The sequence below is a fragment of the Dipodomys merriami genome, unplaced genomic scaffold (assembly GCF_024711535.1).
Source record: "Dipodomys merriami isolate MVZ:Mamm:240054 unplaced genomic scaffold, mDipMer1.0.p SCAF_1, whole genome shotgun sequence".
Lineage (NCBI taxonomy): Eukaryota > Metazoa > Chordata > Mammalia > Rodentia > Heteromyidae > Dipodomys > Dipodomys merriami.
In genome coordinates this window covers 20142911-20157243 of record NW_027202270.1, presented here as the reverse complement: position 1 = coordinate 20157243, position 14333 = coordinate 20142911, and the positions used below count along the sequence as shown (strand labels likewise).

At 36.6% G+C, this 14333-nt stretch overlaps 1 protein-coding gene across 2 annotated transcripts in view; it reads right to left on the bottom strand.

Moving 5' to 3' along the window:
• Positions 1-14333, bottom strand: part of Abca12 (ATP binding cassette subfamily A member 12) — a 179343-nt gene that overhangs the window by 71260 nt on the left and 93750 nt on the right. For both annotated transcript variants that reach the window (XM_070027397.1, XM_070027486.1), the window contains exons 11-14: positions 13220-13326; positions 4819-5075; positions 4617-4729; positions 2840-2964 (exon numbers count right to left, since the gene is read on the bottom strand). In XM_070027397.1, the coding sequence (XP_069883498.1) occupies positions 2840-2964; positions 4617-4729; positions 4819-5075; positions 13220-13326 (602 nt within the window). The remainder of the gene's footprint in view (positions 1-2839; positions 2965-4616; positions 4730-4818; positions 5076-13219; positions 13327-14333) is intronic.

The following is a 14333-nucleotide window of genomic DNA, read 5'->3' as shown; positions in this document are numbered from 1 at the left end:
TCTTATATAATATACTATTTGGGTTTGGAATGATAAAAAGCCCACAATCACTCATCCCAGACAGTCATGCTTTTAGCTGGAATACGCTATGGGGAAGTAAGATGGTACCTCTATGGTCTCCAGATGTTGGAATGAGGGGGTAAAGGCTACATTTCCCCTTTCCTCTTAGAAGTCATAAGAGTGCACCCCTTCTGTTTGTATATTTTTGTTTGCTCAAACTGCTCTTCAGAAGCCAAACATCCGATTACAGATATGAGATGTTAGGAGAGATCAAAGGGAAGATTAAATAAACATTACTTCACTACAAGGACAAGAGTGAAGGAGAGTGGTTTTCACTCTTGTGTGGGGGAACCAATTTAAATGACACGAGTAACTTGAATATCTTCCAAGGGTGTCAGGGCTTCTTATGAACTTTATCTAATATTGGAGAATAACGGAGCTGTGCTTAGAAATGACACGCTCTGTCACATGTTAGTGATGAACAGAGGAAGCTTTCATCTCTGCAGCTCTTTTCGAAAATTTCTATGACACTTCCAAACAATGGGCTTGGAAGAGGGATAAAAGATAAGACATTCTAAGTGGAAAACTCTATTAACCGCCCAGGAGAAAAGAACATTATTCATTTGCACATTTAAAAATAATGTTTACCACAACCACAAATTTACCTACAGTTTCCTTAACTATTGTCTATTATGTATACTAAGTCTTAGCGTTGGGACTTTAAAAAAGCAAAAATGAATATGTAGTTTTGTGTAAGTTGCAATGAAGAATCAATGGTCTTTGTGTTCTTTTTCTCCAATTAGGTCACTGAAGTTTGACTTTGATATCCTTAGAGGAAGGGCAAATAATATGCTTTAGACAATTTGATTATCATGGTCATTGTAAGTGTGCTGGTAGTTTTTTTTTTAATCTGACTGCAGGTAAAGAAGAGAACAAAATGAAGGTGAGGAGACAGATAAAAAATATAAGGAAATGGATACACAATAATATTCTTGTTTCACAATTTTTCTCCTATTTAAGAATTAGGCCACCTGGGCTTGATGTAGTAGCACAGCTACTAAGGAAGTCAAAACAGGAGGACCTCAGTTTGAGGCCAACTAAGAAAAGTTAGTAGGAGACAGTGTACGATAAACAGAAAGACTTGGACATGGCTCAACATGGCTTTCAAGTGTGGAGCCCTAAATTCAATCCCCAGTAACACCTCCCCAAAAGGATTAAGTCTCTTTCTAGGAATGGTAGTGAGGAAGAAGAAAGAAAGAGAGTGGGTGATGAGTACCAAATATAGTCATATAAAAAGAATCGGTTCAAGGGTGCTAAGGAGTAAGTTTGTAAAAACTTACATATTTTATAACAGAGAGATGGTTAAAGGCACCAAATAAAAAGAAATAATAAATATTAAAAAAAATGGAAACACTATTCCATACACAATGGAATTCTTTTTTTTAATTTTTTTTATTTGAGAACATACTGTACAGAGGGGTTACAATTACATGGGCAGGATAATGCATATATTTCTTACCAAGCATTGCAGCCTCCTCCTTTGTTTACCCTTCACCTCCCTTCCCAGCCTCCCCCCTTCCCCCCACCCAATCATACCCCCCTTCCCCCCCCACACCGACATTACACAATGGAATTCTATGCCTCCATCAGAAAGAATTACATTGCCCCATTTGTTAGGAAATGGAAAGACTTGGAAAAAATTATATTAAGTGAAGTAAGCCAGGCCCAAAGAAACATAGGTCCCATGGTTTCCCTTATTTGCAATATCTAGTATATGTCTGAGTCAAGCAGAAAAGGTCAGATAAGTTGATGTTAGGGAAATGAACCCTAAGATATGTATTCACATGTGTTTTTCTTTCATGCGATTGTTTCTAACACATTTATAAGATTATTTCTTTGTTGCTTTGTATGTCCCTCCCCCACGGTATAACCCCTGCTTTCACTGTATTTGATGTTAGTATAATTTGTGGAGGGGAAGGGAAAAAACAAATCGTTTAAATAGGGATACAGGTGAACCCATTGCAACAATGAAATGTACAAGTCGTTATGTTTAAACGAACTTTACAACTTTGGTGGGGGGGAGGGGAGGATGAGGATTGGGTGGGGGGGAGGGGGAGGAGGATTAGGTGGGGGGGGTTAAGGGGAGGATGGGAAGGGATGGGAAGGGAAAACAAAGGAGGCTACACTGCTTGATAAGAAATGTACTCATTATCTTTCCCATGTAATTGTAACCCCTCTGTACAGTACTTTCACAATTAAAAAAAAAAAAAAGAAAGAAAAGGAGGACAGAAAAAAAATGGAAACACTAATTCTCCTGATTTAATCTTTAAAAAATTTTTTGTTTTGCCAGTCCTAGGTCTTGAACTCAGGGCCTAGCCACCATCCCTGAGCCTATTTGTGCTCAAAGCTGTCACTCTTTCACTTGAGCCACAGCATCTCTTGTGGCTTTTTCTGAGTAGTTTATTAGAGATAAGAATATCATGAATTCTCCTGCCCCAACTGGCTTTGAACTGCAATCCTCAGATCTCAGCCTCTTCAGCACCAAGGATTAAGAGTATGAGTCACCTGCCACCCAGCTTGATTTAAACTCTATATTTGCAACAATGTATCACTTTACCTTGTTACTCCATAAAGACATACATACAATTTTTACATGTCAATTGAAAATGTGTCAATTGAAATGGAAAAATTAGGTAGACTGGTAATTTTCTTATTTATAGGAAAAACTGACTGTATGAATAGGCAACTACTTGGTATTTACCTGCTAAATACTCTTAACACATATTAATGCTATCTAATCTTCTATACCTGCCCATAAACACAAATCATAAAGCCCCACCTCAGCTCTGTTATCTGGAATAGGAATGGCAAGCAACTTGTCCACAGTCACGTGAGACATCCCTGTGGTCTTTCTCAGCTCTTCTTTCAGTTCTTCAACATTTCTAAACATTTCTATTAACTGACCTGCAAGAAATACACGCACACACACCCACATCACATTAATTGTAATGATATTGTTTAAATCATACTAACACAGGGACAACTTCTAGATTTAAAGTGCATTCAACATACATACCTTGTCAAAAACACGTGTCTCCCAGTTTTGGCAAACTTTGCATCTTTAGATCTATTTCTATCTGACTTAGACTTTTTTCTTATTATATCATTAACTCACAGTAACAGATTGCTCAGGGTTATAAATTTCCTGAGGTGTCTACAATTCAAGGTTGATTCAAGGAAAACATAGTCTCCTCACAGACTCTGATCACATCATGCTCTCAATAACTACCTCTCCATTTGATTCAAAGCACCACACAAACCCAAAAATGCCTTTTAGCTTGGCCTCATGTGATATTATCAACTTAGGACCAGGTCTGATAAATCCATAGCATAATGGGACAGAGCATACTCCCTTAACTTTATCCAGCACAGTAAAGTTTATGAAAGATTTACACAATCACTATCTACTTTTTACATAAAATGCACTTAATTGCAAACTCTCAGTACAGCAATTGTAATTATTTGATACCTGGATCATTAAAGACACCATAAACAATATTTTGATTTTACTTTAATATATGGCAATTTCTATTCTGTAAATGTCCTTTAGGACTTTGTTTGTTTGTTTTAGTTTTGGTTTTAGTTTTGTTTTTTTGGTGAGGGTTTTTTTTTTTAATGTCAGTAATGAGGCTTGTGAGGCCTGGGTGCTGTCCCCGAGCTCTTTTGCTTAAGATTAGAACTCTACCACTTGGAGCCACAGCTCCACTTCTGGTTTTCTGGTAGTTAATTGGAGAAAAGAGTCTCATGGACTTTTCTGCCTGGGATGGCTTTGAATCTGTAATCCTCAGATCTCAGGCTCCTGAGTAACTAGGATTACAGGCATGAGCCACCAGCTCCTGGCTAGTTCCTTTTTTAAAAAATTAAATATCCAGGGTCTGGGAAGGTGGCTCAGTGGTAGAGTGCTTGCCTTGCATGCATGAGGCCCTGGGTTCGATTCCCCAGCAGCACATAAGCAAAAAGAAAAAAAGCCAGAAGTGGTGCTGTGGCTCAAGTGGTAGAGCGCTAGCCTTGAGCTGAAGAGCTGAGGGACAGCGCCCAGGCCAAGAGTTCAGGCCTCATGACCTGACCCAAAAAAAAAAAAATCCATCATGCAAATATACCCTTCTTTACTTTTAGATTTAGCACCTTTCTAATTTTGTCACTGATTGTTGTCTAAGATTTAGAATGGCTTTCTTTTCAGTGCTGAAGTTATTATACAAAGAAGAAATGTACCACATAACACATCATGCTCAGAATGCTAATGCAAAGTTCTGAATTGAGATTTCTGCACCTAGCAGTGCACCTTAAAAAAAAAACCTTAATCAAATTATTCTCACAAAAGCAAATGAATTTCATCCTTACTATCGAATGTACTTTAACATAGTAGAGAAACAAAAAGTAAATGGTCTAACGAGTTAACATTTGAAGATCATTATGTTATGAAGTCAAGATTCCCTGCTTCCATTGTCTGCTTCAGATCTCTCCTGTGTAGGGCAGACAGAAAAGCAGGTTTGGCTGGGAACTTCCCCAAAAGCCTTTCCAAACCGCAGTGTGAGAAGACAGAAAAGGGAAATCACCTGGTTCTTCAGATGCATCTGCACTGTTATTGACATGCAGTATGGTTTCTATGGTTGGTATTAACTGAGTGATATTTTCCAAGTAATTCATTTGCAACGCCTGTTCCAAGAGCCTGGAACAAAACAGAAGAGAGGAAATACAAGGCACAACAATATTTTGAGAAAGGATTTCGCCAATGACGGAGGCAATGGGAACACTTACCGATCCATGTTTAAACTAATTTTGCTTGGATCCCCAGTCAGCAAATCCCTCAGTTTTTCAGATACAATATTGTCATGGTACAGTAAGCTGGTTGCTATTTCGGTTCCCAGTTCTGCTGCTTCAAGAAGTTGCACATGAAATTCATTGTCTTTACACAGACTCCCAAAGCTCATGTGAGAGATCTGGCATGATTTCTCTATTGAGTTCAAAGTTTCTGATTCACAAAGAAGTTCTGTCAAGTTTCGAAGCTGTGAAAGCTTTCCAGAAAGAAGAAAGAGAGAGAAATAGATTCGCTAGGTTATTTTACGTATTCAGTAGTTAAGAATAAGCAACTAAATCGATCCACTTTCAAAAGTGAAAAGTGTTGTTATGTAGCATTACCATTATTCAAAAGCACTGTTTTGTGTCTTTTAAGCTTATCATTTCCTTAAGAATTTCATAAAATCTTTGGAAATTTGAGATATATTTTCTCAACTATAGATTCCAAAATTTAAATATATATACATAGTTAAAATATAGCTAGTTAAAAATATAGAAATAGTTTGTTTTAATTCCGTCTACACTGCAAATCAACTAATCTTGCATTTTAACTTATATTTTAAATCATGTTTAAGGGAAGCTTCAATGAAGCCCTTCTTTCTCATATCTGTTAGGATAGCTATAAACTGAAAATCAGAAAATCACATGTATTGACAAAATCTAGAGAAATTATAACACTTGTGCACTGTTAGTGGCAATGTAAAATGGCACAGAAACTGTGGAACTAGTGATAGCACTTCCCCTATAAAATGTACCACATAATTGCTATATGATCAATATGGGTTTATTCCTCAAGGAAGAGAGAATGAGGTCCAAGAAATCACTGTATACCCAAGTCCATAAGCAGCTTTATTCACAATAGCCAAGAGCCAAGAGGAGACAGCAACTAGCAACTCAAATGTTCACCATGAATAAAATGGTGTGTGTGTGTGTGTGTGTGTGTGAGAGAGAGAGAGAGAGAGAGAGAGAGAGAGAGAGAGAGAGAGAGAGAGAGAGAGAGAGAGAGAGAGAGAGAGAGAGAATGCACATGTGTGTATATTCAATGGATCATTATTGAAACTTAAACAGGAAAGATATTCTTTCACATGCTGGAAGATGGGTAAAATCTAAGGATCCCATGCTAAAGGAAATAATCCTGTCACAAAATACCAGCTTCATGTAAACTGGAGTTTGGTTGCCTAACAATATGAATGTCAGTACTGCAACTGACATCCTCTTCTGTTCTCTCACAGGAATAAAAACAGCATGAAGGTACCTGAGTTTTTTTGTTCCTATGTAAGTGGTATAAAGTGTTTAAAATCCCAAATCCAGAAGGGTCTCATCTATCAGCTGTATTCCTATTTGTGGCTCACTATGCTCTGTGTATTCTAAGGATATATTCTCAAGTCATACATCCTAAGGGAAAAAAGTATTTGTCTTTGACACAGCCAGATCTATGGTGCTCAGAAGCTACCCTAGAGCTAGTCTTTTTAAGAAGGCAAAAAATAGTTGGAACAATATCTACAGAAGCAAATACATGTGTCACTCATTGTACCTCAGTTTCCAATCAGAAGTTTCATTTTGACAGAAATGAAATATTTCATGGCACAGGCACAGATTTGGAAATATTTCAATCTGTAGCGCAAATGAGAAAGGCACAATGATGTGTTTCTGAAATGCATGAAAGTCATAGAAATTAATCATGAATCATCTTAGATAGCAGATATCACTGGCCCATTTCCACTGTATTTAACAATATAATCAGTTCTGGGTTTGGCTTTTTTTTCAAATGACTTCCCATGCATGGAAATTATACTTACTAGTGTTACTATAATGAAAAATGTTCCATTCTGGAATAGAGCCAATCATTTTTTTTTTTGCAGCAATCACTCTACATTCATTTCCCAGGCTGTTCCTTCCTCTGATTCTCTAAACTCCAGATCTGACCACACCTCTAATGGACAGAGGCACACCTTTCCATACCTTCCTCCAAGGGACTGTTTGGCATGTGTTAAACAAAAGGATAAATACTCTTGGCTCAAATTCTTTGCTTTAATTGAATTTTGACCTCTATACAGTAGAAATTGTGAAATGTTTTCAAATATTCCAACGCAAATATGATATCCATGCTTGTGAAAATAGCAAAAGTCTATATAGCAAATGTAGTTATGGATTGATGAGGTAAGAAGAAATTAGAAATATAGCCACATTGCTGAAGTGGGTGTGGCTCTCTGAATTAATAGGATAAATCAGCATCTATTATGTGGACTGTATGGAGGAGCATCTCTACCAAGGGCAGCATCATGGATGTTAGTATTTATCATGATTTATTACTTCATGAAGAACTTATGCATATATTAAGCTGCCAGGGGAGTCACAAATCATTAATTATTCATACAAATTCAACAGATTATAATTTGCTCTTTAAAAGTATGTCAACATCAGATTGCAGATGTGCCAAAGCCTCATATAGAGCCCCTGTTTCTTTTATCACAAATAGAAGGTCAGGTCTATAATTGGGCAATGATCCATAACCCGCTCCATTTCAATCTATGATGGAATTCCCCAGTGCTCAATCATTTCCAGATACATCTGAATCCAAAGTGTAATTGACATAATAACAACAATGATAAAGTAACCACATTGCTGGGTTCTCTGTGGGGAAACAAAAGGGGGATGTGTTCTTCCTTCATTTTAAGTTTAAATTCATCCTTCTATTCTCATTTCTTATGATATTTTCTTTCAATAAAACATGAAAAGCTTATCACTTTGTATTGTTACCCAAAGGGAAAATAACATATTTAATTTTTTTGCAAATGTAATAATAAACTGTGTTATCTTTACTTCTACCCAGTATAGGAAATATCCATTTTGTGCATTGCTCCTCAATCAGGAAGTTATCCTGCTTAAAAAGGGACTGGAGAAAGAGATAACAAAGCAGACAATGAAGGAAAGAGAGAGCAGAGAAACTCAAGGAGGGAAGAATGTTCAGTCTGTAGAAGACACAGAAGGGGAGAAAAATGTCAATCTCAGAAAGAGAAGGGGAAACAGAAGGGAAAGTCACTAATGAATGACAGGCACTTAAAGACTCAAATTTCTATCTTAAGAATGCCATGAATAGGTTTTGGAATATGGAGGTTCTAAATGTACTCTAAATCAGCAACGATACTGATCATCCGGGTGGAAAAAGCAGGGAAATAAGAACATTCTCAGTTGTGAAACTGTTAGTTTCATTCTTTCAGTGGCATGAACCAGCTGTTTCCATGCTGGCCTCTACCCCTGGTGCTGAGGATACAACTGTAAAGAATGTTCCTCATGAGAACATTTCTCATAGAACATGGTCTACGACTCCATGGGCTCTGTGAATTTCACATAACATCTGTTCTTGTTATAGATGACCATGGATTTTCTATTCACTGGGCACGGTTGTCATTTCTTTCCTCCTCCATGGTCTCTAGACATATTTGTATAAGGTAATGCTCAAAAAAGAACGTTAAATTCAAATGGTAGATGATATTATACATTGTTCAAAGCCTCATACCCATTCTATTTAGTATAAATGGTTAAAAATGCATGCTGGCATTTATTGACTCTCTTATGTGCAGCCTGGTTACTTCCTGAGTAAAGAACTGGAGTGAGTAATTGTCCTGACAACACAGCTCCATTGTTAGTATCTTAACATTCTATGTGCTGGTTTGTAGAGTTTCAGGAATGAAGAAGGGGTTTACATTCTAGTAAGGAAACAGGCTATATATTTACATACATATAGAGGGAGCATTTTAGACTCTATATAGTGTCCATATAATCTGTTTACATATATAAAAATCTATATAAGACTGTAAAAGTTTATATATATATATATATGTCTATAAGTAGAGGTACATATGTGTATACACACTGGTAGTACACCAAGTAATAAGTTCGAAAAGCCTGAAATCTCAATGGCATTGACAAATTCTCTTCCTTCTCCTTCACATTAGCTGTCATGTGTCTATTTGGCCTCCTTAAATCACCCTTGAAACTATTGCTTCCTTCTGTCCTCTGCCACAAAAACCATGGAGGACTTCCCTTTTTTTGCTTAGACTATTGCAAAAATAGACAACATTCTTCCCATCTCATCTCCATAATTCTCCCCAAGAGATTTCTTTTTATGTGAATTTTGCCCTCATTAAATTTATAATAAAAACTCCTTGCCTCTGCAGAAAGAGGTAGGTCTTCTGGACTTGGGCTCTGCATAGCTCTCTTTCCTTTCTTTACTTCAAGTAGATATATGACTCCAGGTAACCTCCAGAAAACAAGCACCCAGACTCATATGTCTGACGTCTTACAAACCCAAGTCTCTATGTCTGGAATTTACAACACTGACCTAAGCCTACAGAGCCAGTAAGACTCAGAGAAAGTATTAGTTCCTCCAGCAAATGTCTTCTCTTTGCCTCCAGATGCCACAACCTGAGTTACATACACATCCTATCTCCATTCACAGAATCTCATGCATCCACATACCACACAATACAATCTCACTGGGTTGAAATCGCTGGTCTGCCTTTCATGTCCTCCACTGTATTGTATGCACAGTACAAAATTTGGGGTAGTGCTTAGTACATGGAAGCACAGATGGTGGATTAAAACAATAATTACAGAAATCACAGAAACAATAATTAAAGAAATACAAGAAATGAGAAATAAGAAGCACAGATGACAGAAAAAAATCATTACTCTGTCAGGAGTAATGAAACAAGAGTAAAGGGGATACTTTATATACTTTATATACGATATAAAGGAGTGACATTTAAACTTGTCCTTGGAGGATGAGTAGGAATCTTCTAGATGAATGCATAACTTCTGCCTCATTTGCACAAATGAAGATAATGCTAAATTAAGAACAATAGAAATTTTGATTCATGCAGGGACTAAGGTACAAAAGGTAAGTAATTCAGCTGGCATATTTTTGTAATATATTTGGTCATAATGTTTTGCATGCCTGCCTAATTATGCCCTGTTGCCTATATAGCAAATCATTTTGCTTGCCTCAAACAAACAAGGTCTAATTTTACTGTATCCTTAGCTACATAAGTTCAATTAAACTGATCTTTTTACTAAGAAAGCTGTTTTCAAAACTTAATGGATTATTTTAAAAAATGAAGTGAATTTCCTGATAAACTTAAATTCATGAGCATCATCATAATAAGCAATACATAAACTTGAACTGAGTCAAACTTAAGATTGTCAATTTGTTGTTCACTTTTTTCTTATTGTTTTCAATGTCATGCATTTGATTGTGACATACTAATTTCTACTTATGTTAGTAATAATAAAAATAGGTGAATCCATTTTTAAGATTTAAAAAAAAATTTAAGTATATTTTTCATTGTAGAGATACTGTACAGAGGGGTTACAGTTACATGAGCAAGGTAATGAGTCCATTCCTATCCAACATTGTTACCCTCTCCTTTGTTTTTCCCCTACCATCCCTTTCCTCCCCACCTCCCTAACTCCTCCCTTCCCCTCCCAAAGTTGTAAAGTTCATTTCAACATAGTGTCTTGTACATCTCATTGTTACAATGGGTCATCCTGTATCCTTATTTCAGAATTTTGTTATTTCCCTTCCCCTCCGCAAATTAGGAAAATGTATATACAAGATTCAGGACACCAGAATCAAATACAGTGACAACAAGGATTGTACCATGAGGGAAGAACATACAAAGAAACAAAAAAAATCACATAGCACATTATAAGTATATTAAAAAGAACAGCAAGAAAGATAAAAATCTCTTATGTCCCTATCTTAGGGTTCATTTCACTTAGCCTCGGGTTATATGGTCATATGTACATAGCTTTTTTTTTTTTTTTTTTTTTTTTGGGTCCGGTCGTGGGGCCTGAACTCTGGGCCTGAGCACTGTCCCTCAGCTCTTCAGCTCAAGGCTAGCGCTCTACCACTTGAGCCACAGAGCCACTTCCGGCTTTTTTCTTTTTGCTTATGTGGTGCTGAGGAATCAAACCCAGGGCCTCAGGCATGCAAGGCAAACGCTCTACCACTGAGCCAACTTCCCAGCCCTGTACATAGCTTTTGACCTCCTCTGCTTGTCCTAGACATATACTAGTTATTGAAGATAAGGGAAACCAGGGGACCTATGTTTCTTTGGGCCTGGCTTACTTCACTTAATATAAGTTTTTCCAAGTCTTTCCATTTCCTAACAAATGGGGTGGTGTCATTCTTTCCGATGGAGGCATAGAATTCTATTGTGTATATATACCACATTTTTCTATATCCATTCATGTACTGAGGGGCATCTGGGTTGATTCCATATCTTAGCTATCCTAATAATGTTGTGACAAATATATTTGTGCTGGTAGTTTTAGTATGGCCGTGTTTGTGATCATTTGGGTAAATGCCTAAAAGTGGGATTGCTAGATCATAGAGGAGCTCTATGCAGAGTCTTTTGAGGAACCTCCATACTGCTTTCCAAAGTGGTTGAGCAAATTTACATTCCCACCAACAATGCAGTAGGGTTCCCTTTTGGCCACATCCCCTCCAGCATCTGTTGCTATTAGAGTTCTTGATTATAGCCATTCTAACTGGGGTGAGGTGGAATCTCAATGTTGTTTTGATTTGCATTTCTTTTATGGCCAGAGAAGTTGAGCATTGCTTCATGTGTCTATTGGCCATTCTTATTTCCTCCTCAGAGAAGTCTCTCTTTAAGTCTTTAGCCCACTTATTTATTGGGTGGTTGTTTCTTTGAGGATTTGTTGTTGGGGGATTTAATTTTTTGAGTTCTAAGTATATTTTAGTTATGAGACCCTTGTCTGTTGTATGGCTAGTGAAGATGTTCTCCCAATCCTTGGGCTTTCTATTGATCTTGCTAACTACGTCCTTTGCCATGCAGAAGCTCTGCAGTTCCATGCAATCCCATCTGTCCAAACTTTCTCTGCTTTGTTGTGTTTCTGGGTCTTTATTAAGAAAATTTCGGCCTGGACCAAGGAGCCCTAGAGTTTCTCCTATTCCTTCCTGTAATGTTTTCAGGGTGTCTGCTTTAACTTTGAGGTCTTTGATCCATTTGGAGTTGATTCTGGTGCAATGTGATATATAGGGATCTAGCTTTAGTTTTCTACAGGTGATTAACCAAATTTGCCAGCACCATTTACTGAAGAGGCTATCTTTCTTCCATTCTACTTTTTAGCTCCTTTGTTAAAGATTAGGTGGCTATATGTCTGTGGGTTCATTTCTGGGTCTTTAATTCTATTCCATTGATCCTAAGGTCTGTTCTTATGCTAGTACCAAGTTATTTTTTGTTTGTTTGTTTGTTTTGCGAAGCTGTTTTGATTACTATGGCTTTGTAGTAGAGTTTGAAGTTTGGTATTGATATTCCTCCAGCACTGTTCTTTCTGCTAAGGATTGTTTTTGCTATTTGGGGTCTTTTATCGTTCCATATGAATTTTAAGATTGCTTTTCCTATTTTCTTGGAAGATTGATAGGTATTGCATTTGTAGATAGCCTTTGGCAGTAATGCCATTTTCATGATGTTACTCCTCCCAATCCAGGAGCATGGAAGGTTTTTCCACTTCCTTAGTTCTGCTTTAATTTCCTTTTTCAAGTTTTTAAAGTTTTCATCGTAGAGGTCCTTCACTTGTTTAGGTAAGTTACCTCCTACGTATTTTTTTTTTTGTGGGGCTCTTACAAAAGGAGTTGCTTTCCTAATTTTTTCCTAATTTTTTAGTACATTGTAAGGTTAAAACATCAGCATAAAAAATTTTATTTCATTTTATTTTACTTTTGGTACTAGTCCAGAAGCCGGAAGGAAGGGCACGAGCACTGTTCCTGAATTGTTTTTTTCTGTTTTGTTTTGTTCTTTGCTCAAGGCTTGGTGCAGTACTACTTCAGCCACAGCTCCACTTATGGCTTTTTGGCAGTTAATTGGAGAAGAATCTCCTGACTTTCCTGCCTGGGCTGGTTTCAAACAGCAATCCTCAGATCTCAGCCTGCCTGCTAAGCAGCTTGGAGTACAGGCCTGAAGCCACAGTTCCTGGCCTCAAAATCTTTTTTATATATCTTAAACTTGAGACATCTCAAATAAGTAAATATGTTATTAATCCTTTCTCAATCATAAAGCTTAACAAGATAATTGCATTATTAATCATTTCTATTTTAGTCATTTTTCTAACTGCAATTAGTTTCTTCTGGATCAATTTATACAGAGATACCACTGATTAAGAAACAAACAAACAATAAACTGTTACATCATATCACCACAATGCCATCCCTGATAAATCCAGGCTGAAAAGAAGATCATTATTTGCAAAGATCAGATCGAAAACTTCGGCTGAAAGTATCTTGCCAAAGTATTACAGGAAAGGTTGATGTTTATATTTTTCTACCATAACTTACTTTTGACTTGAGAATTTCTGGAACTGGAGGAAAGTAATCTCCATAGGAGCCATTTTGAAGAAAAGAGTGTTTAAATTGAATGGTAGACTGCAGAAGTTGTAGATTTTCTGTAGAAAAGTGAAGAAGAGTTACTTTATAGAATTACAATTACAAGGTGGCTTGGGAAATGTGTTGGAAAAATAAAGATAACTTTATTTTGATGTATTCCTTTTTAAAAAATAATAACCTATTTCAATATAAATGTAAGAGGAGCAATAATTTAACCTTTGCTCTAACCACGTGGACTATAGAGCTCATTATTTTTAAAATATTCATAGATATTCTGCTTAGTGATAAAAGAAATATTTCTAGCACCCGCTACATGATTTTGGCTCTCTGTGAATTAAATATGCTTCCATTTCTGACTTTTGGTTCTACTACTAAGAAGTTTTGAAGAGAATAGTTTGTACAGTTACTGTGATGTAAATACTTCTAACCTTAATTACTTAATGTCCGGTAAACAAAGACAAACCTTAAATATGAATCGTGAAGTTTGCTTGCTGTCACATCTCAAAAAAAATCAATAAAGGAAAATAAAATGTGTGCCTTGTAGAAAACGTGAGAAAATAGGTATTTTCTCTCTGGAAAGAAAGCAAGTATTGAATTGTGATCATCATGGTGGCTCATATATGTAGGGAATTTGAGAATATAAAGGATGAGAACAAAAGTAAAAACAGTCTGCAAAAAAATGTTCTTGTTTACATAATTTCCATCTGCTTGTGGAATTGTACTTTATCATTCGTCTTTACTTAGCAACTACTGAGTGTTCAGGACGTAGAATCCCCACTAACTCTGCACATTTGTAAAGTTTGTCCTGGTGGCCATTGGCATTGTACCAACATGTGGCCATTATATAAAGTTTGTCCGGATGGGCATTGGTAGAAGCAATATCAAATAATACTTTTAGTTCACTTAGTTCATTTTAGTTCATTCAGTTCATATGTCAAAACACCAAACTGAAACATGTATAAAAGATATGTTTTAAAAATTCTATTCCTTGATCAGCAAATGGCTTATAAGACTTAATTCCTTGACAGTTGTAAATGTGTATGTAGAGGTGACAATGAAATTCTCC